The following is a 24,518-nucleotide window of genomic DNA, read 5'->3' as shown; positions in this document are numbered from 1 at the left end:
CCACCATGTATTTTAAACATCCATTCTGACCATCAGATGAGTGACCCGGTTTTAGGCATAGGGCTGAAAAACCAGCCATTTAGGTGGATCACACAATTAAAGATAGTGTACATACCTCCAATGTATTTCCCTTAACAAGGCCCACTTGAATCATAGATAGGGCTGATTTTTTGGCCCCGGGCCTAAATTTTATTGTGTTATGTAATAGTTGGAGTGGATTTCATATAATAAACTCAGTGGTCCTTCAAAAAAAATAAAAAAAATAAAAAAAATCAAGGGTGGACTTATCTCCTATAATCCTCCAACCGTTTCCTGTGGTATGGCCCACCAGAATTACACTTAAGCCTTATATTTGGTCTCTAAAAGTAATTTTGGATGACGCATCTAATGGTCGAAGTGGATTTCTCGTAAACATCTCAATGGGCCACATAACAATGAAGGGTGGGCACCCCTCCAAATTATTGCCCTTTGAATGGCCCACCTGAATCATTGACATGGATGATTTTTTGGCCCTACGGTTAAAATGGGATGACTCACTTGGTGATTGGGGTGGATTTCATTTAGACATCATGGTGAGGTTCACTTTAGCTGATCGTACCTAAGATTGTAGATAAAGTCACTGTGGATTGGTTTGTAGGAGACTATGACTCTCTCTCTCTCTTACTCTCTCTCTCTCTCTCTATGTGTGTGTGTGTGTGTGTAGACACCCCACCTAAAACAAGGACACGCCACTCTTTGAGCTTCAACTTGACTTCAATAAATTGTCTCCTGTTGATTTGGAAATCATTGAAAATCCAAGTGGATCAAACTGGGAGCATACCCGACACGTGTCGGAGACAACCAACGGACCCGATCGGCTAATACTAAATCCAGTAGCGATTCGGTCACGACTGAGCATCCGAACTCCAAAACCCCTGAAACTCTCTGTATATCACAACCGATATGCAAAAAAGGATAAAATGAATCCTCTCTACCTATGGATCGTTCTTCGTATCACTTAGTCTTTCCGAATAGCATTGTTTTGAGGCGTGGGAGGTCATATATTCAAAATCGAAGAAAATACAGTCATCCTTGTATAGAAAATAGCCATGGTATTATTGGATGCAAATCCTGACCGATCAGAATGATTTATGATTCATTGGAAAGGTGGTCAAATGATCTTCCTAACAAACTTAAGTTTCCTCCTATCCGAGTTATGATGAGGAAGATTCGGCCCGTTTATCAAAATCTTGCATTGTCGAGTTGTTAAATCGAAAAAAACTTTGGTCGTGCTTTAAACTAGCCAAACGGGATCCGATTGAAGTGATTCCAGTTGTAATGAAAAACTTATCAGGTGACGTTTCCAATGATCCTAAGATCATCAAAAGCAGACCATTGATCAAATTGTAAATAACCGATTTCATATATTAGACAGATGTATTTTCGGCACATCAAACGAGGTCCGATTGAAGTGATTCTAGTCTTGTTAGAAAGCTTATCTGATTATCTTTCCGACAAGATAAAGATTACAAAAAACGGACAAATAACAAAGAAGATATAAGCATTTGAACATTTGACAGAAAAAAATAAAAAGCAATAATTACGTTTTTTTTTATAATATATATATATATATATAACTTAATCATTACTTAAGGTGGGTGCCCACAACATTACCCAATGCAGTGAGTTGTTGGCAACGCAGGCTAATGCCTATATAAGGTATTCGGGACGCACAGACACAAGGGAGAAACATATGCTTTGGGTAGTACCTCTAAGCAAACTCCAACCCTCTGACCCTCTCTATATTTTCTATCTCTCTTTCTACTCTCTATTTTTTCTCACTCTCACTCTTTATTTCTCTCTCCTTTCCTCTCTCCATTTCTCCATCTCTCTGTTTTAGTATATTTTTCTCCCTTGTGTCTGTGCATCCTGAATACCTTGTATAGGCATTGGCCTGCGTTGCCAACAACTCGTTGCATTGGGTAATGTTGTGGGCGCCCACCTTCAGTACATTTAAAGATATATAATATTATATAATAATAATAATAATAATAATAAAAGTAATGATTAAGTTATTTATATATATATATATATATATATATATATATATATATAAGTTAAAAGATAATCAGTACTTATTTATATATAAGTATATATAAACGTAATTATTACTTTTTTTTTAAAAAAAAATTCTGTTAAATGTTCAAACGCTTATATCTTCTTTGTTATTTGTCCGTTTTTTGTAATCTTTATCTTGTCGGAAAGATAATCAGATAAGCTTTCTAACAAGGCTAGAATTATTTCAATCGGACCTCGTTTGATGTGCCGAAAATACGTCCGTCCAATATATGAAATCGGTTATTTGCAATTTGACCAATGGTTTGCTTTTGATGATCTTAGGATCATTGGAAACGTCGCCTGATAAGTTTTTCATTGCAACTGGAATCACTTCAATTGGATCTCATTTCTAGTTTAAAGCACGACCAAAGTTTTTTTTTCGATTTAATAACTCGACAATGCGAGGTTTTGATAAACGGGCCGAATCTTCCTCATCATAACTCGGATGGGAGGAAACTAAAGTTTGTTAGGAAGATCATTTGACCACCTTTCCAATGGATCATAAATCATATTGATCGGTCAGGATTTGCCTCTAATAATATCATGACCATTCTGTATACGAGGATGACTGTATTTTCCTTGATTTTGAATATATGACCTCTCACGCCTCAACACAACGCTATTCGGAAAGACTAAGTGATATGGAGAGCGATCCATAGGTAAAGAGGATTCATTTTATCCATTTTTGCATATCGGTTGCGACATATAAAGAGTTTCAGAGGTTTTAGAGTTCGGATGCTCGGCCATGACTGAATTGCTACTGGATTTGGTGTGTTAGCCAATTGGGTCCGTTGGTTGTCTCCAGCACGTGCCGGGTATGCTCCCAGTTTGATCCGTTTGGATTTTTAATGATTTCCAAATCAGCAGGAGACAATTTATTGAAGTCAAGTTGAAGCTCAAAGAGTGGCGTCCTTGTTTTAGTTGGGGTGTCTACAATAAGGAAATAGTTCTATGCGGTTGACCTCATGGGAAGTTCCCATGAGGTCGAGCTGTGTGCCATGAGGTCGAGCTGTGTGGGCCCCACCCTGATGTGTGTCGAACAACAACACCGTGCATTTGATGGGTCGCCTTTAAATTACGGGACATCCCAAAAATCAGCCGTATATGGAACTCAGGTAGGCCATACCATCTAAAATCATGTGAAGACATGTCCAAAACGTATAAAAGCACTTGGTGGGGCCCACCTAAAATTTGGTTGTGTCCGAAACTTGGTTTGACCCATTATCTAAGTGGGACACACATAATGGATGGGCTGGATTTGTGAACCACATCTCAGTGGGCCCAACAAATGATTATGAATGTTTTAAAGGGGGGGGGGGGCTGGGGGGCTCTCAACTGTTGTATGTGGTGTGGCCCACAATAGTCATGGATTGATTTGATTTTTAAGCCTGAGGCCCACCATGGAATGGTGCATCTGACTGATTGGGTAGACGTTTGACACGCATCACAGTGGGACCCACACAGCTCGACCTCATGGGAAGTTCCCATGAGGTTGACCACATAAAACCATTTCCCATATATATATATATATATATATATATATATATATATATATATATATATTCCTACAGGATAAACTTCTAAAGTTGCCTTCTTGGGTGGATGCATGGTAGTCGGAAGGTAATTCTTGTGTTTTGGGTTTTCTAGTTAAGTTTTGTTAGAGAAATGAGATTTGGTTTAGGCCTCCGTATTTGTTTCGGGTAGTGATCTAGAGGAGGAGAACCATTGGTCGGGGAAAGACACTGCAGGTTCCATATAGGTGGGTAGGGGATAACTGAGACAAAAGTTTTATTTATTTATTTTTTGGGAGGAGATGCGTTGAAGTATCATTGATTTTCTTTTTCTTCTTCTTCTTCTTCTTCTCCTTTTTAAATTATTTATTTATTTATTTATATTTTTTAAATTTAATTCAATTCTTCTTAGAGCTCCGATTTCATGGCCATGAATTCTTGCAGTTGGTGCTTGGATCTCATACAATCCAATTGGAAATAACATGACTTTAGCAGGAAATATATGCTTTAGTTAGGCCTAGCTGGTCATGTACTGTTATTTGGATCTGAAATAATCCGTGGTTATCCTTTTGCAGACAAATGATGAAAGTAACCTTTGTCAGAGAAAGAGAATCAACTCCTCTGAGCTTCTTCAGTTTAGGGAATTGTATGGTAAAGTGCTCATTTTGAGCAAAAGAAAGAGCAACTTTCAGCAAGAGTACCAAAAGTTACAAGCTTCCCAACCTGTGGTATGTTCCTATAGTCTTGGTTTCATTTGTAGTTCTTTATTCTTATTCCATTCATCATGTTCGAGTATTGTTTACAAGGCACTGTCCTGTTCCCTTAGGATTGTATTGTATTTAGTAAGCCCCTACTCATACTGGGAATTCTCATACTGACTTCCCACACAAAATTGATCTTGAGAACCCTTTACTTTTCTCAATTCTTGAAAGCAAGCACAAATTTCTAAAGAGAAAGATATCCACATTATGGAGTATTGGCAGGAATTCCTATCAACTGATGCAATCTATTCTGCTCGGTGGGCTATATTGACCCTCTTTATTGATATCAGAGATGCTGCTTCTGTTTGGTTTATCATGCATATGTTTGAACTACTTAAAAAGCATTTAGGTTGGAGATTAGACAGGTGTAGTTAAAATTATTTTATTTGAAACTGAAACTTTTGAGTTTAAACACATAATTGCATTTAGATGTTGATGCATACAATTTTATGTAACTTCCGACCAAATACTTGTATTGGATAATGCTATTGTTATTGCTAACTGTCGAGTGTTAACTGCCATTAGACTAAGCATGCCTTATTTTTGCACTAATTAGAAGGACTCGTTTGCTAAGATTTGTTAAGGATCCCCAATTAGACTTTACTAATCTTAAGGCCTGAGCTCTTTCAGCACTGTCTTTGATCAATGCGATGAACGACAACTCTCTCTTTTGAGAGCTTGCTCCTTACGTAGAATGCATAGATGAAGGGCATAAAGTTCCCTTTCACCTACGCCCAGGCAGTGTTCGAGTTGTTGGTATTGCTGCAAGTTTTGCTTACCGGAGATAAAGATATAATATCGTTATCGGCGATATTATCGCTGATAACCGGAAATGCTAGGAAACGTGGGGAAAACTGTGGAATTTTTTAATGAGACTTCAGAAGATGCCTAAATATACATATTTGCATATTTTAGATTCAAAATATTGTAAAAAGAATGCATATATAATAAAATTTCCTTTAATAATAGCCTCACATCATGTGTTATCATAAGAAATCAGTCCAATTGTAACACAACAATCACTAAAATCTCATTAAACCAATTAACAAGCAAACAAACAAGCATAGTACATTCATACATTTTTACATCTATGTATAATTAAGCATATAATTTATAAATACAATACATATGCATGATGGTCTAACAATCTAACCATCCAACCACCCATCCATCTATTCATTCCATTCAACCTACCAGCCAACCATCCATCTATTCATCCTATTCAACCTACCAACCAACCATCCATCCATTCAACCACCCATTCATCCATCCAACCACCCAACCATCCATCCATCCAACCATCCATCTAACAATCCAACCATCCCATCCAATCATCCACCTATTGATCCATCCATCTAACAATCCAACCATCCCATCCATCCATCCATCCATCCAGCCATCCCATGCATCTAACTATCCAAACATTCATCCATCCATCAATCCATCCATCCAACCATCCCATCCATCACATCAAATCATCTAAACATCCATCTCATCCAATCAATCAAACATTCATCCATCCAACTCATTTTTCCATCTAATCATCCATCCAACTCATTTTTCCATCTAACCGTCCATCCCATCTATCCAACCATCCATCCATCGCATCCATGCATCCATCCCATCAAATCATCCAACCATCCAACCAACCATCCCATCCATCCATCCTATCCAATCATCCATCCCATCTATCCATCTGAACATCCATCCATCCATCTATCCATTCAATCGTCCAACCATCCCATCCCATCCCATCCAAACATCCATCCCATCTATCCACCCAAGACGGTGTGGCCCTTACTGTGGTGCCCACCTTGATGTATGTATTCTATACATCCATTTTGCAAGATCCTTTTACGACATGAGCCTAAAAATGAAGTAGATCCAATTCTCGAGTGGACCTATAAAACGATGGTGATTGACTATTAACGGGCCACAAGTTTTGGATCAAGCTGATATTTGTTTTTTCCCTTCATCCATGTTTACCTGACTAAACATTATCGAATCATTAATGTGGGCCCTAGGAAGTTTTTAATGGTATGACATTTGATCACCATTGCTGTATGGTCCACCTGAGATTTGGATCTTCTACAATTTTGGGCTCATGCCCCAAAAATGTTCGAGAAAAACGGATGGATGACGCGGATATAGAATACATACATCAATGTGAGCCCATAGCAAGGGCTGCACCATCTTGGTCAGCCCAAGGTACTTTTATTAAAAAGTTTTCTTTCAATGGTAATTTTTATTTGTAAAATGGTGGTGAATTAGTTTTATGCAGTGGTTTAAAACTCACACTATAAAGTTAACTTAAAAGTTAAATACACTATTTGTTTTGTTTTGTTTCGATATAAAATGGTGGCGACCCATGCTTTTTAACAGTGTAAAACATACATTTTAGAAAAAGAAAAAAGTAAAAGGATAAGGTTTTTAACAGAGGGGTCCCTCTTTTCAGGCCTTAACTTGACGCAAGCTTTCATCCACAATAGTTAGAGGTGGGCATTGAGCCGAGTCGAGTCGAGCTAGGCCAAGCTTGGCTTGGCTTGTCCATGGTGTACTCGAGTTCGAGCTTGAGCTCGAGCTCAACATTGAAGCTTGGCTTGTTTGCCAAAGCTGTCGAGTCGAGTTCGAGTCGAGTTTACCTCGAGTCGAGCTCGAGCTTGTTCATATCATTCATCATAGGTTAAGTTATTAAAATTTTGGCCAAAAAATACAAATTAAATGCCACGTTACTAAGACATAAATGATAAACCTCTAGATACTATCAATATCATACGACAAAAACATAATTTGTCCTCAACAATCAACATTAACATCAATTCAAAATAGTTAAAATATATCAAAAATTATAAATCTGTTCATGAAAATTTTCAAAGCTTTCATTCCTTCAAGCATTCTGGCCCACGCTTTCAATTTCATTGTCCTCTTCACACTCTTCAGCATTGAAAGTGCTACCGCCCCAAACTGGATGTAACCAATCTTGCGTACACATCAGTGCTTTAACTGTATTCGAGGCGAGTTAGCTTCAATACTTGCTAACTACCCTACTGCCAGTGCTAAAAGCTGATTCTGATGCCACGGTCATTGGAATTGTTAAAATGTCTCGTGCCATCAATAAAAGTCTAGTGTATTCACGAGCTCGAGACTTCTACCATTGCAAAACATCGAAATCATTATCTTTTATCCTTATGACCGGTTCCTTTAGATACTTGTCCACTTTGGATTTAGTTTTCTGCGTCTCCGTTTCTTCGTCTAAAAAAGACAGTCATGAAGTCGCTCGCCCGCAGTAGAAGAACTATCCGCAATTTGAGAAGTACCTATTGCACTTGATGGATCGGCCGAATTATCAATATATGATGCGAACAACTCTTCAATTGTAGCATTAATAATGACGGTCTCCACTGAAACTCTTTCGGAATTGAAATAAAGCAATCTGAAAACAAATCTAACCATTGCTATCTTATATCGTGGATCCAGGACAACCGCAATGGCCATTAACAAGTGTCATTCAGCCCAATACTTATCAAATTTCATCTGCATTCCTAGAGCCATCGCTTTTAAAAATTCCGGACCATCAACAACACATTTTTTAAGCGCGTTCATAATAAAAATAATTTTAGGAAGAAATAGATTTGCCGTGGGATACTTATTTCTTGAAAAAATCTTCGTGCAGTCATAAAAAACTTTGAGAAACCGATGAACATCTTCATCTTTCTTCTAGTCTTCATCACTTGGCACGTATGCGTACATTTTATCACGCGCCGCAAGTTCAGGGAATGTAACTTTAAATTGTAAAGCCGTATCCAACATTTCATAAGTGGAATTCCAGCGAGTGCAGACATCTAACTTCAACTGCTGTTTAGATTTCAAATCCAAACGTTGGATTATGTCATTCCACGTACTCATTCTTGAAGGTGACCCCCTTATATATTTAAAGCTATCTCGTATGTTTGCAATCGTTGAATCAATTGCTTTAAGCCCTTCTTGGACAATCAAGTTGAGTATGTGAGCACAACATCTAAATTGGAATATTTTACCTTAGAAGAATAAATTTCCAGCAGCCTTTAACTGAGTACGTAAGAAAGAAATCAACGTATCGTTGGACGAGGCATTATCTAAAGTAATTGAAGATATTTTCTTTTCAATGCCCCACTTAACAAGACAGTTGTAAATGCAATCGGACAGTGCCACACCGGTATGAGGAGGAGGAACATGGCGGAAGTTTAAAATCTCCTTTTGTAGTTTCCAATCCGCATCAACGAAGTGTGCGGTCAATGACATATATCCCTTTATCTGATTTGAGGCCGTCCACATATCAGATGTCAAACTTATTCTGGATACGGATTCAAGGAGAGCTTTGAAGTTAGCTTTCTTAACGGCATATATCTTCACGCACTCTCTTTTCACAATGGATCGAGTGGCCTTTTCACATCTGGGATTTAGAAATTTACAAAATCTCATGAAAACCTTACTTTCCACCATGCTAAATGGCTTGTCATTGACTATCACTAACCTCGCAAACCACTCATTTGGTTTATCCAGGTCATACTTATATATTGAGAGTGCAACTTTAGAGTCGTCATCTTAAAAAATATTAAATGAAAGCAGTTGTTGCACTCCACCCTTCGATGTTCTTGGTCTCTTTACACATTTATCTAGATGGCTCTGATAGTGAGTTGTAGAAGAACCAGAATGCTTGCTGTAAAGAGTCTTACAAAACTTGCATCTAATCTTGACAGAACCATCTGGTTGCGTGATCTCATCAAAAGATTCCCATATTGCCGATCTTTTTTCCCCCCTCACAGAACCTGAAGCTGTTTCAACTTTGTTCTCTAATTTTTCATCATCCACAGAAAAAGAAGAATTGATTGACGCACTAAGGCCAGGAGTACTTGGATTTTCTTCACTAGTCATTTAAAAATTAAAAGTTAACAAGAGTAGGGTAAGATCAGGGATTTTATAGGTTGAAGGAATCAGTCAATGACATTTATACGTATATATAAATATATAACACAAACAATATCAGGCCCCTCCATAAACTGCAAAACACAAGTGTCTCAAATAGTCCCCTAATAAATAAATCTACTAAGATACATACATATACATAATTATAAATTGTCCATAATTGTTTCAAATTTTTTTACTAATTATTTCTAAATATCTTATTCCTACTTGTCTCTATGTAGAGGTGCTAATTGTCTCTATCCCATTCGGTAATAGACCATGTACTATCACCATACAATTTACATGCGAGCCGAAATTTCGGCAGCGCCTCCCTATATTCTCCGGATATATGTAAAATTCAATACTAATTAGTTGCCACAGTCACATGTAATCCATTACACATGTAGTGGAAACTAACTAGTAAAGAACTACATATTTAGAGAAAATATAGGGAAACACTATCGAAATTCCAACCACATGTAAATTGAATGATGACAACCTAAGTACATGGTATGGTAACGAACTGTCCAAAATGGACAATTTAGGAATTCATAAAGAACAAGTATTTTCAGTGGAATGATTGTACTTGTTCAATATAAATTCCTAGGTGGCTTAAATATTAATTAACAACATTAGATCACAAATAATCATAAGCATCAATATGACAATATGTAAAGAACAATTATCAAAATATATAAGAACCAATTTATCCAACAACTACAACTCTACAAGAAGATAATGTTTGAGAACAAATAAGAAAATAATATATATGATCATTAACATACAACATTGCATAATGCAACTATATAAGGAGATAATAAAGTAATATGTTATCATTGTTTAATTCCTCTACATTATATTAAATCAAGTGGACTTTAAAAGAAATTTGTGATCATCACAATTTTATATTGTATTGTATGGAAAAAATAAATTGTATAATATTTTTTCTATTAATTTAATATTTTAGTAATGTAAAAATATTATTATTATGATTTTACCACTTATATTCAAATATAAAAATGGTTAGTCAAGTTACTTTTTTTTAAAAAATAAATCAAAGAGAGATTGTAATTTGTAATTAGATTGTAATTTGTAATTATTGTATTTTTATGATATCTTACAGCCGGTAATTCTAATTAAGTCAATTACTGCCAACAGCTGCCTTCCCGTGTACTTTTTGTACAATTGTTTAAATATCGATGACTTATTAACCAAGCAAGTGGCATGCATGTCTGTCAATCCTGACCATCCAAAATAGCTCACTTAGGATACGGCCTTACCTATAAGGTTTGGACCATAGATGATCATCTTTTTAACTGTCCATTTGGTGGCCATACTTAGATAATCAGGACCATTTGATCAGTGTGACTATTGGGGGCCGTGATTTGGGCACTGTAGATCAATGTAAGTGTATGTCGTGGATGAAAGAGAAATCATCACCTGTACAGTTGGTTTTTCCTCGTGGGATCCACCCTCATTGAGTTACCATCCAAAAATCAGATTAGTTGAACAATCTTGGCCTTTGATTCTTAAACACTTGTTAGATTATCTAATAATCTCAGTTTTCGATCCATGATACATAAAATCCAGTACCCAATATTTGAATGGTCTCATTTGAATTATTTGTATACCAATGTAAACTCTGAGAGAGAGATGGGAAATTAATTGATACTCTGCTTGCCTGCCTATGACGCTTGATATGCAGTCACTTAAAAATGGTATATTTTTGGAATATATTAACTCACATTAAACAAATTAAATTGCAAAATCCACCGTATCTTAGAAAATCATGACCTCGGAGTCGTAAACACTTGTTTGTTGAAATCAAACCATATGATAGGATTAATTTCTAACTGTCTAATATTTTTTCATAAATTTGATATTAGATGATCAAGTGGGCATAATTTTTTCCTAAATATAAATTGATACCCATAATTCAGACGGTTTAATTTGAACTAATTTTATGCCATGTATGCAAGTCTCAAGTGCATGCGTATCGTCTATGATACTTCGCTAGAGTATTAAAGGTGTTTCTCCGTGAGGGATCCAGGCATATTAATGTAATGGTAGGTTGTGAAGCCCAAGCACGGCGGGCCCCACCATGATGTATGTGTTTCATCCATGCCGTCCACCCATTCTTTCAGATCATTTTATGATATGAGCCCAAAAATGAGTTCGATCCAAATCTCAAGTGGACTGCACAGTGTTGATTGAACGCCCACCATTAAAAACCTTTTGGGAGCCACAAAAGTTTTGGATCAAGCTCATAAATATTTTTTCCCTTCGTCCAAGTCTTTATTACCTAATCAACGGATTAGATGCCAAATAACCATTACAGTTGGCTCTAGGAGATTTTTAATGGTGTAATTCAATCGCTACTGTTTTCCCATGGTGTGGTCCACCTGAGATTTATATCTACCTCAATTTTGTGATCAAGCCCTAAATTTATATTTCAAAATGGATGGACAGCATAGATAAAACACATACATCATGGTGGGCCCCACATAGCACCAACCACTGGGCACACGAAATCCCTTACTCCAGCGTAGGTTCCAAGGAGGGGCTTCACAGCCATGCCCGAAATGACGTTTCCACAGCTCCCTTTTGACTTATTTGAAATGGATTGGCTACTTGTGGTCGGTGCTCTATGGGCCCCATCATGATGTATGTGTTTCATCCATTCCGTCCATCTATTTTTCTAGATCAATTTATAGTAATACACAAAAAATGAGATATATCCCGGTCTCAAGTGGACCAAATTACAAGAAACAGTGTTGAATGAACTTCGACCATTAAAAACCTTTTCGGGGCCATAAAAGTATTAGATCAAGTTGATCTTTGTTTTTTCCCTTCATCTGGGTCTTTATGACCTAATCAACAGATTGGATGTCAAATAAACAGTACAGTGGGCCTTAGGAGGATTCAAATGATGGATATCCAATCACTGTTGTTTTCCTGTGGTGTGGTCCACTTGAGATTTATATCCCTCTAATTTTTGGGATAAAGACCTAAAATGATATTTAAAAATGCATGAACAAAATGGATGAAACATATACTTCATGGTGGGGCCCCCAGAGCACCGACCACCAGCTCTGGGGCTCGTGTCAGGGGGAGTAGCCAATTCGTATCCCTATTCTAGTATTCTCTGAAAAAATCTGCATCCCTATTCTGCATCCCTGTTCTCCGGGGAGTAGCCAATCCATTCCATCCTTTCCACCTCCAACCTCCTACATCCTACCATTGTTCTTATACCCACGCTACAGGCAGATACATGAGAGATCTAATCCATCCACTCATCAGGTGGGGCATCAGGCCGGCCATCACGGAACCCAATTCGAGATCCAAGCCACTCATCAGGTGGACCCCATTCTCCAACGGAATCAAGAAAGAGGAAAAAAGAAGAAGAAGAAGAACTCACCTTGATGATGTTGGTCGGGCGGGCGTGCGGCGAGCAGGGGCAGCGGGCTGGGTGGGGACTATGGGGTAGAGATAGAGAAAGAGAAGAAAATTAGAAAGGGAGAAAGGGAAAGGGAGGCAGCCATGCAGATGGGGTGGGGTAGGGTTTTTAGTTTTTATGATATATATATATATATATATATATAGAGAGAGAGAGAGAGAGAGAGAGAGAGAGAGAGAGAGAGAGAGAGAGAGAGGCATGCTCACCTACGCACGTGCGCACCTTTGCACACGTGTCATGGGTGTCGAATCCGAACGGTCCATAAGATGCGGATTCCCATGAAACCTTAGGGGGTGAATTTTCACCCTGATCTAAGATTCTGGTGGGCCATAACAAAGATAAATTCAAATCAAGGGAAGAAACTGTTTACATTTTTCATGGCCCACCGAAGTTTTGAATCAAAGTAAAAATTCGTACTAGGAGGTTTCATGAGGTTCTGCTTCATGTGGACCATTCAGATTTACGAGACTCATTAGATATGATGAGTTCTCAAAAAAGTTTGTATGTAGTACGTACGAACTGGTTCGCAGGTGAGTCTTTCCGTGTGTGTGTGTGTGTGTGTATGTGTGTGTATATATATATATATATATAATATTTAAAAATGTATAAAAACCTATTTCTAACGAGCCGAGTCGAGCTCGAGTTTGGAGTCGAGTCGAGTTAAAATGGGCCCTGGGCGAACTCGGTTCGTACTCAACTCGAGCTATAGTATTTCAGCTTGACTCGGCCTGACTCAGCCATTCAAGCCGAGTCAATCTGAGCTGACTCGAGCCGAGTCGAGCAAGTTATTCGAGCTAGCTCAACCTGTGAACAGCTCTAACTGCAGTAGAAATCTCTCGATTCGATTCTCCCTCTGTAAGTATTTGAATCACTTCGTTCGATTCTCCCTCCGTAGTACATCTCTATGCGATTCTCTCGATCTAATATAAGATCCTTCGTTTAAAAAAAAATTAAAACTCTATACGCAGATCTGCAACTCGGATGTTATGGTTGGATTATCAATATTTTCGTTCTCACCGACATTATCGACGACATATCACTGATATGTGGAAGACAAACAAACTTATGGGTTTTCGGTATCGCAGGTCTAGCGATACCGAAATTATCGATGATAATATTGATTTTCCGTCGACAACACGAACACTGCTCCCATGATACTTGGAAGAACATAATTGGGAAATCGTTAAAACCTAATTCTTTGTCTACCCAAACATTTTTCTACTGCTTTCTTCCCTTCTATGATTGGACTTTGTACCTGATCTACCTATTCATTGGACAAAAAATCAACTTGCAAGTTGTCAAGTTTCGGCGTTTCCCACCCTTGGAGTAAAGTAGAGTAAAATTCATAGTTGATTTGTAAATCTTTGTTCTCTCTTCGATTCTTTTCCCCATTTATCATCAAGATGTGGCTCCTTTGGCTTTCAGAATGATAGAGATGTATGATGCTCCCAAACTTGATGTAATCCAATCTCTCTCTCAAAATTTGGATAAGAAGCAAAGTAATCGCCTTTCACAACGTCCCAAAGACTCGGAAAAAAGCCAACGAGAAATCATATGGATCAAGAGCTTTGTCCTCACCCAATGATTGTAGCTTTGATCTCCTCCATGGAGTATGATTTTTGAAGGTTCTTAGCCACCTCCGATGAAAACTGGCTTTTCAAGGCTATCGGCCAACTCTGATGAAAGCTGGCTGAAGTGAGATTGATGAGGACATCACTTCAGGTACATCTTTGCGTACGTATCAGAGGAGGCAGGCCGTACCGATTTCCCTATGGTTAGGCGATTACCCGTGATCGTACTGAAGACCCCATGTGTATGTGCGTGTATTTGAAAGACCTCACAATGGGAAGATGCATATGGGCTGGTTTATGGAGTGATCCAGATCGTTGAATTGGAGGATGTGGCGATCGGGCCATTGGATCACATGATCGGACCATTGATCGTGGATCATCCACACTAGTTTTTGTTAGACTTTATCAGCTTGTAGGATTTAGTTTTGTTTATGTTATGTTTGGACACCATTATGAGCGTTTTTAGTTGATTTTATTTAGACTAGGGCTATTTTCGTTAGAATTCACAAGATAGTGATTATTGTAATTATTGAAACTTCTTGGAGCTACAAACAGAGGGGGGGGGGGGGCTCTCCCATTAGATTTGTGAAAATGCTCATTTTCTTCTTCTTCTTTTATATTCATGAGATTTGAAGATACTTCCATGTGATTTGGAAGGGAGATTGGTGTGAGGCTAATCTTCATCAACAAAAGTGCGAGGTCTCCATCTATCCCCGCATCATCATCACTTTACTCTCCATCAAGGTACTTTTTTCAAAGTTCTTCGATTCTCTCATTCCAGATCTTCATATTCTCATAAAGCTAACTTTCCCATACCCATCAACAATCCAAACCTTAAAAAGACATAAACCCATCCAACCTAGTCACGCGTGGGACCGTACGGCCACATGTGTGAACCCCTCGGGTTGGCCGTACAACCATACCTTGTCCTTTTTGGTATCCCATGACCCTTAAATCAAAACATTCTTCTCTCTTTACCAAAACCCTAACTCTAAACCTAGAAATCCCTGACTTTCCTACTTTCCTAAATTACCAATCCCTAACTTTTCCCATTTTTCAATTCACCCAAAATCCTTACACCCCTTCTACCCAAAACCCTAATTCCCACATCCTAACCTATATACCCTTTAATCCCTTCACCCAATTTGATCCCATAAACCCTAATTCCTAGATTTCCCCAATTTCCCTAACCCTAATTTTACCCTAGGTTGTATTAGGTCCTTTACTTTGAAATAGACTTTTCCCTATGCTAATTGGATGTCCATACATCCATGAGATCCTAGTTTCCTTTATTTAATGATCTTGTACGACAATGTTTGGTAACCTAGGTTAGGAATATGCATGATATTCTTTTGGATTTCTTGGTATTTGTGATGATAATGGCAAGTTTTATGTTTTTTGTTAATTACCTTAATTTTGCTACTTGATCTCACAACATATTTGGTTCATACATTGGTCGTACATCAGAGATTGTCTAGTTGAGGCCGCATCCACCCCTTTCTGAAAATAGTTCCTTATAAAACTTCACAATGGAATCACACACCTGGCTCCTTTCTTCGATCCTTCTACCATCCACTGTTACACTGCGGATCCTTTTATTCTTGGCCTGAGCGCCTGCAATTCCATGAAAATTTTTGATGTTCTTGTATCCTTTAATCCACATTGCATAAGATCACTACCTCTATTTTATCTCATTCTCCGTAAGGCACTTCATGTACTTGAGAGACAAGTTAGCATGCATGACCTTTTCATCATTCATAACTAGACTGCACTCCTTAGGTCGATGGCTTGGATATCCTTACAAATAGACTCCACTTCAGCGTCTCTACCCCTAAACACCTCTCTTTTCCAATTGTTGATCTTTCCTTTTAATAATTTAAGCTTTTGAAATATTTTCAACCTAGTAAAACCCTCAGCTTGAAAGGAAATCCACCACTTTTTTACAAGCTCCGAGAAAACTTTCACTTAAAGCCACATCAGGAACGACTTGAGCCTTAATTTTCCTCCACCACCTCCAACAGAATCGGGCAGTGATTAGAAACCAGTCTTGGTAGACCTCACTATCTCACTAAAGGCTACATATCCACAAAGTCGAGAAATGAGGAGATGACATGGTTTAGACATGACTGCCCTTTCTTGCCGGTTTCACCAATCGAACTTCATGTCGCCCATTTTCCCCAAATCTTCCAAACCCTAGAATCCCAATTTCCCTAATTAACCTAAAACTCAAATCCTCCAACCACTCAAATCCCTAATTCCCCTCAAGTAAGGCTCAAGCTCGAAAATCCCTAAGCCAATTGAGCCGTCTAAACCCTAATTTCACCTTTTCCCCATAGTCCTTGAATCCTAGGTTGGTCCACATTCTAATTGAGCAAATCCTATGTAGTAATACTCCCTTCCTCTTGAAATAGGCTTATTCCTATTCTATTTGGGTGTTCTCACATCCATTAGATCCTAATTTTTAGTATTCAATGATCATGCATGGCGTAGTTTGTTAATTGTTGCCTAGACTATTCATAGTTTCATGTTCGATTCTTGAGATATTTGATGATTTTGGCGTGATTTTTGATTTTGATTATTTAATTTAATTTGCTGATTGATCTCACTTCACCATTTAGCCACATGCATGTGTCTTGCATCACGACCCTTCTCCCTTGAGGTCCTTTGGTCACTGCATTTCGATAGGTACGAGGACCACTCGCTGCAATAGCCCTGTTAGTGATAGACTTGACAACCTTCCATGCCTCCAACTTTTCTGCTATGATCCACCCCTTTCACCTCTTTTTTAGAGAGCCTCTCCTTTCAAAGCTCATCCTGTTCAGAGCTGGCACAACATTGTAACTAGCTCCTTCGGTTGCCATTCTCATCAATGCAAATCCCTTGAGTTTTGTAGACCCTTAGAATCGTGGAAGCACCACCTCCTTTGCCTCTCTTATCTCCCCAAAAGCCTTGGAAAAGTGTCTCAAACCAGTGCTCCGAAAAGTTGATCTCAACGAGAGTCGGTAATTTGAATAGTACGATTTAGGATATGAGTCGTACGATTCATATCATATCGTATGGGTGTACAATTTGAATTGTACACCCATCGTAAATCCTAAATAATTGTCTGATAATCATATCGAATCGTAAGATAATTGTAGCCTGCATAAATGGGCCCAAAAAATACTTGGAAAAATAATTTATTATTATTTTTTATTCAATTTTTTCCTTTTCTTTGTTCCCTTTTGCTCATAAAATATGAAAAAGGTTCCCCTATTAAAAATGTCCTCATTTTTTCTTTAGAGAGAGAGAGAGAGAGAGAGAGAGAGAGAGAGAGATTTAAAAAGCCACAACAAAGAAATCAACATATCTTTTGATTCACAATGGAATCGAATGCCATTTTTTCTAACATGATTCTACACTCAAGAAAGGTACAAAACAAACTTTTTAAGGACTCATGTATGTTTTTTAAGATAAAATTTTCAATAGACAACAAAGGAAAAAGACAGAATCCTTTACAATCATGATATGTATACCATTTACATTTTCTTAATTGATAATATCACGATATGTATTACTTTTTTGGTACATGTTGATGGTAAATGGATGATTGATGAGTTTTTATTTGTTTTTTTTTTTTTTTTTTTTTTTTATTATTATTATTATTATTTATCTTTTATGATTTACTTACATCTTTTCATGTCTTATCTACATATTTTTTGTAAATCAGAAAAAATCTTACGATTTATGATACAAATTGCAATTCGATACGATTCAACACATATATTATGATTTGCAATACGATAATGATTTTGACAACATTGGCTACTATTAGAAAGGTGAATGGAGTAGTAGGAGGATCGCGTTAAGGAATGAAAGTGATTGTCTTGTTCCTTATGCCAGATTAAGAGAAGGGTGGTGCCTGTTAACATTAGCTTTTGGGCTAGTGGCTGTTGGGAATCTGCCATAGTCCTATCTCCGATTTTCTGCTTCCATTTTCTGTGATTTACAGGTGTTTCAGACTCAGATCTGAGACTCAAACATCCAGATCTCACTCTGTTGAGTGATAGGTCAACGATTACAAACTCGGCAGCATCTGGAGGGTTGATGTTAGCTTTGCAGCCCATTGCCAAACTTTTGCCAAGAAATCATGAAGGCCAACCTCAAATAGCTGTGCAAGGCTATGAAGATGATGCCCTGAGAATGAATGGGAAATGAAAGGAACACCATGAGACTGTCTTTAATCAATATCCCAAGGATGACTAGATGCCAATAGGGTGCTGAGAAAGCAGGTGTTTTGTATAGAGATAAGGAGAAAGTTCTTGAAGTAGATTCCGTTGAATGTCATTAAGATAGGGTTCCAGGAGAAGCTTTGTTGGTTATGATGTAGTTTTAGAAGTGAAGTTTCCATGATCCATTTTTTTTTTTTGGTTGAAAGCTAACACTTCTAGGGATTGAACCCTGGATCACTCACAAACACTACAGTGTCTCTACCAGCTAATCTAACGAGCAGGAGACTGGGTAAAAAATTCTGAAGAAAGGATGATGAGATCTTACAGAAGTAAAGAAATCAGTGACAATAAGAAAGAGCGAGATTCAGGTGGGTTTGAAGCTAATTGCCAAGCAAAACAGGACTGGATTGACCAAGATGGAATTCACAAACCTGGTGAAGTGCTTATTCAAAAGCATTCAATTGGCTTTGTAGCATGTGCATGGCAGACACTGAAAAGACAAGGCATATGGAAAAAGCTTCCACTTGGAGACATACTGCAATAATTTGCCAAACACGTAGGAGATTTTTCTTTTTCCAACTAGGGAGGATGATGTAGCCATGATCAGATAGTTAGGGCTTCACACTCGGGTGTCTGATTTTCTTGTACCGGTATATAGGTGTAGATTAGGTAGTTTAGAAAATGTGAGGGTGTAGAGATTTTGGGGGTAGTTCATAATTAGTTGTAGTGTTATAGTATCGATAATCTCAGCCGATATCATCAGTATCACACGCCCCTGAAACAATAAACAAGGGAAATTATAAAATTTCCCCTTATCATATGATATATTGACGATATCACACAATATACCACAACTCGTACTGCAATGTATTGCCAAAATACCTTTGTGAAGTTCCCTTGTATCACCAATTTGTGCAACACGTGTTGATGATACTTGGCTAGAGACTGTACCCTCCGAAAATTCTGAAAAAAAAAAATAAAATCCACTTTCTCCGGAGAAAAAACTCAATGCTTGTAAATCCTCCTTTCTACTTTCTTCTTCTTCTTGTTTTTTTTTTTTCCCTACTCTACTTGCATGCACATGTGGGTCATTTCAAATGAAAGTGTGTTTAAAGGGTTTCTCTCATTCTTTTTTCAAATAAAGAGCCTGAAACGGCTCTGCCAATGTTCTCACTAGAAAGAGGATATATGTGATACTCCGGCAACAGTATGATGCTAGATACATTGGCACTCAGAAATTGTACACGCCGCGTATGTATTAACTCAAACTAAATCAATTAACTTGTGGAACCCACTGCCACTGTATCCCAGCCCCAAAATCATATTGTTTGAACAATCCTAACCTCTGATTCATGGGCACTTGTTTTTTGATCCAAAAACCATTGGAAATTTTCATTCTTAACTTAAATGTCCACCAATTTGATTGTCAGATGATGAAATAAGCCTAATTTTTTACATTATGATGCATCTAAGCTACAAAAGATAATCTGGAAAGTTTGATTTGAATTACTTGTATGCCATGTTTGCAATTTTGAAGTAATCTAAAATGGCCGTATATCATCCATCACTCCTGTTATAGCAACAAAGTTTTTCTCCTGAGTTATATGGTACTTAGGCTGTCTAATATGTTGGCTCTTGGGAATTGTTCACGTGGCATATATTAACTCAAATAAAACTAACTGGATTGTGCAGCACACTCTCGCCAAAAACAGTCCAAAGATCTGATTGGTTAACAATGCAGTTGTATATGAATATTGTGGATTTGATCACTTTCAATACCCCTCCTGAGATTTACTTTGCAGTTGTATATGAATATTGTGGGTTTCTAATTTCATATGAAATATCTAAGTGTTTCAAGATTTTTCATGAATTACAGGCATGGAAGTATCAAGGCACAGATTGTCATGCAGATGGTGCTCTAGAACAGTTCCATGCTGATATTCAAACTCCACATGGCCAAAAGGGAACAAACATTTTGTTAACAGGAAGTGTTACCGGTTCACTTAGGTGAGATATGGATGGCACTGCACTCTTGGTTGATGTTTTGGGTTTTTTTTCGCATTTTCTCAGTGTGCTTCATGTCAATATATGTATTTATGTGTTTCTTTCTTTCTCTGTGTGCGTGTGTGTGTGTGTGTATATATATATATATCTATGTTTGTAGGTATGTTTATTTGGGCTAAGGCTTAGATGATGACGATGATGTATGTAATATATGTGTATATTTATATATGTGCATGCATGCGTGCGTGGGTTTGTGGGTGGGTGGGTGTGGCTGGGGTTGGGTTGGTGAGTGTGTGGGTAATTTGGTGTGTTTGAGATTCTATTCCTTTTTGTGTTGCTCTCACATTGGATCTTTCTATGGGTGGCGATGAGCCAGGTTTAGTCTGAGCCAAGCTAGGCCCGGGCCTGGTCAGACAGTTAATACTTAAGGCCCAAGCCCAGCATGGGCCTAGTACAGCAGGCCTGGGTCTGAGCCCAAAAAAAGGCTGGGCCCAGCCCGACCCAAACCAACCTGGCCAGTCCGAAAATCAATAAAATCCCTATTTCCACTTGAATATTCTTAATATATCTGTTGATCAAGTGGGTCACACATGCACAAGAAGTAGACATTTTAGAGGAATGAAACCAACTGCTATATTCAAGAAGTATGGGTTGCCTAACTGACAATTGAAATGGCATATTTGTAGGATATAACACATGAACATGTAAATTCGGGTCCATCGGGCTAAAATGACATGAGCCCAAGCCCGACACGAAAATTGATAAGGCTATGCATGCAATGCCCTAGCCCACCAATGGACCAAGCTAGTAATTCCAAGGTGGGCTACCCGACCCATTGCCACCCTTAGATCTTTCCAATGATTATTACTGCTATTGTTGTTCCTTGCAGTTTCTCTATTTAATCTGACTATACGTATGGACTTTTGATTTTATAATCCCACTCACTCTCCTATTCCAAGTCATTAATTTAGTGGTTGTTACGGTACTATGTTTTTGCAGTCTTTATGAAGTTGTAGAAGTTGGGGAACATTTTGATCAGGGGGTAACATGCATTCCAAATCGTGTCTGGCCTCTCATTACAGAAAGAGAAGGAGAATGTGGTAGTGCATCTGGAGAAATTAGGAGTTCAACTGAGGCATCAACGTCTTTACCCTCCAGTATATCTTGTATTAAGAGGATTGGTAAGCATTCTCCTGATACTGCTGGAGATGGTTCATCCCTCCAGCATGCATTGTATCCTCCTATATATATCTCAGTAATTAGCATATAGAGAGAAAAAACCTTGTGCATCTGTTTTCTTTGACTGCATGGAAGTTCTATTCATTCCAGCATCAAATATTTCAATCACATTTTCTTGTGTTACTGCACTTGCTATACTTGACATAAGGAAACAGAGTTACAACTCTTGGATCAGGAATGTCAGGTGGATCTGTGTACACTGTGAACCTAAATGAGCCATTAGATTTCTGCCTAAGTATTCCCATCAATAGAAGAATTTTTAAAATTGCTTCACTGAATTGCACAATTTGGACAGCTGATTGCAACTCTGATGGGAAACGTGCAGTTCTTGGTAAGTTCTACGTTTAATGCTTTTCAGCTGATTTTGTAATATCTTCAATGTTTAGATACTCTGGAGTGAGATTTCACTTCTCATTTCTTGACCAGTGCAAAAATTTCTACTGGAGTAATGTTTATACTGAGCATGGTAAAGTGGCAAAATGCTTCATAAGGATGAGGATGCAGATAATTTGTTCTTATGCAATAAAACCAGTGTAACCAGGAGTGTTTGCAGGGAAGAGATTGATGAGATGACAATGTGGCACATGTTTGAGGTTGGGCCCCTTGTCAGATGGAGTCATTGAGAAAATGTCTTGGTGCAAAAATTATGCTAGCCCACTCATCAAGTTGGACAAGCATGTATATTGAATATAGGTCGTTCATTCTATTTTTAGATATAGACTTTCCCCCCTTACATGTGGTCCGCCTGTTCAGTGGACTGCCCTGATTTTCAGACCAGGGCATGTTGGCAGTGGAGCCCAGCTGATGAACCGACCATATCTCTCAACCATATGCCACATTGGCACGTGTCTTGCAGATTGCGCCTTAATCTTTCCTCCTGCAAATTGTCTTAGTATTTCTATTGTAACCATCCACGTATCACGTAGAGAACTCTTCATCTGCATGTTTGATTGTCAACTTGTTACTTACCTTGTACCATTGCTATTTGCTCTACTTTAATATTCAATTCGTTCTACTAGCCCTCCTTGCTAACCAATCCTTGTTTTGATTTTTTTGTTGCATATTTGTATATTTCAATACTCCCCTCTCCCCCCCCCCCCCAGTTTGGCAATGATTCAGGACATGTTCCAAGAAGCACACAAATTGTGTCTACTATATCTATATTCTACTCCTGCTTGTCATCACTTCCGTTTACTATACCTTACTAATAGATGCTCTAAATTAAGTCACGAGCTCCATTTTGTTTTTCTTGTATTTTATAGAGTTACGTCATTTTATGCTTGAAAATCCAATATTTTTCAAAGAACCTTTGGACAGCCTACATTGGAGTTAGTTTCCCCATATTCTTCAACAAATGTAAAATTTAAGTACTTATAAAAACAATGATATTCTCAACATTAGTGATATCTATATGTATCGGAGACCTCGGATATGGAAACTTCTATTGATATCATTGATAATATCATAGTTAATAGTTACTAAGGAATGTATTGTTGTCTGAGGCAAACATTAGGAAAAAATTTTCCATCATACTTCAAGAGATTTTAAGTCTACGTTTGGTTGCAAGTTGTTTTGCTTCAGCTCCTTATGCATCAAGTTGATCTTGATTTCTACTGATTCAACACAAGTATGTTTGGTTGATCTCCTTTCTGCTTGGAAAGGGGAATCAGATTTGCTTTCGGGTTGACCACTTGTGCAGGGACACACCTTTACTAGAGAGATTTATGAGTATTGCCAATATCACCACAAACTGCTTTATCCTTCTTGACCGTTGCTACTCCATGGTGGACGGATCAGTTGATTGAACACGCCCCGTGTCAAAGAAATATGTTGGACACGGAATTCTACGAGTTCCTTAGTCTTCTCGACTTCTTGAAGCCCTTCATACCATCACCCCAAGAAGAAGTCTTGATGATTTGGAAAGTTCACAACTACAACGTATTCTCAGTTTGATCTTTCTATGGTTTGATCTCTAAGCCGACCACCTTGACTTCCTTTTCATTCCACCAGTGGTCTTTTGGAGCTCCCCCTAGGATTGCAGCCTTTGTTTGGCTTGTTGGGAGGAATAGAGTTCTAACAATAGATACCCTCGAGAGGAGATCCCTTATTCTCCCCATCATATGTCTGATGTGCAGTCTGATGTGCATGGAAGACGCGGAGTCGGTCGATCACCTTTTCATGCATTGCTTCTTTGCGCATAAATTGTGAAACCACTTCTTCTCGTTACTTCAAATATCTTGGGCGATGTTGAATTCTATAGATCTCCTCTTATGGGCTTTGCACAAAGTTCCTATCGGGAAACCCCAGAAAGTTATTTGGAGGCTTCTCTCTTCGGGGATATTCTGGTTCATTTGGAAGGGCCACAATAGTCAATGCTTCGAAAACAAGAGTCCCTCCATTGAAGAAATCATCTTTTTAATGAAATTTGTGGTCTTGGAATGGGCTCCTCTTGTAAAGGTAGCAAAGGCTGCAATCTCGACTCTTGGTTTTTGTCTTAGTGCTTGGTTTGTATTATTTTCTTCCCTTGGGTGGTTTTCTTAATACAATTTCAATTACCTCTAAAAAAATGTATGTTTGGTTAGTAGCATACTTAATCCTGAAAAGAATCCAAATGTAATAAAAAAAACTCACCATTCTAAACCACCCTATCTTCTATTGAAAAAAAGACCCAACTTTTAGAAAATCTAAAAAAACATAAAATAAAAAAGGTTCATAAAACCTAA

At 38.1% G+C, this 24,518-nt stretch overlaps 1 protein-coding gene across 3 annotated transcripts in view; it reads left to right on the top strand.

The window, feature by feature from the left end:
- The window catches only part of LOC131221178 (uncharacterized), an 89,207-nt gene that overhangs the window by 27,193 nt on the left and 37,496 nt on the right, over positions 1–24,518 (top strand). For all 3 annotated transcript variants that reach the window (XM_058216347.1, XM_058216348.1, XM_058216349.1), the window contains 4 exons: positions 4,184–4,336; positions 20,429–20,559; positions 21,556–21,789; positions 21,951–22,126. In XM_058216347.1, the coding sequence (XP_058072330.1) occupies positions 4,184–4,336; positions 20,429–20,559; positions 21,556–21,789; positions 21,951–22,126 (694 nt within the window). The remainder of the gene's footprint in view (positions 1–4,183; positions 4,337–20,428; positions 20,560–21,555; positions 21,790–21,950; positions 22,127–24,518) is intronic.

This window comes from Magnolia sinica, chromosome 12 (genome assembly GCF_029962835.1).
Source record: "Magnolia sinica isolate HGM2019 chromosome 12, MsV1, whole genome shotgun sequence".
Classification (NCBI taxonomy): domain Eukaryota; kingdom Viridiplantae; phylum Streptophyta; class Magnoliopsida; order Magnoliales; family Magnoliaceae; genus Magnolia; species Magnolia sinica.
This window is presented reverse-complemented; position numbering and strand designations above follow the sequence as displayed.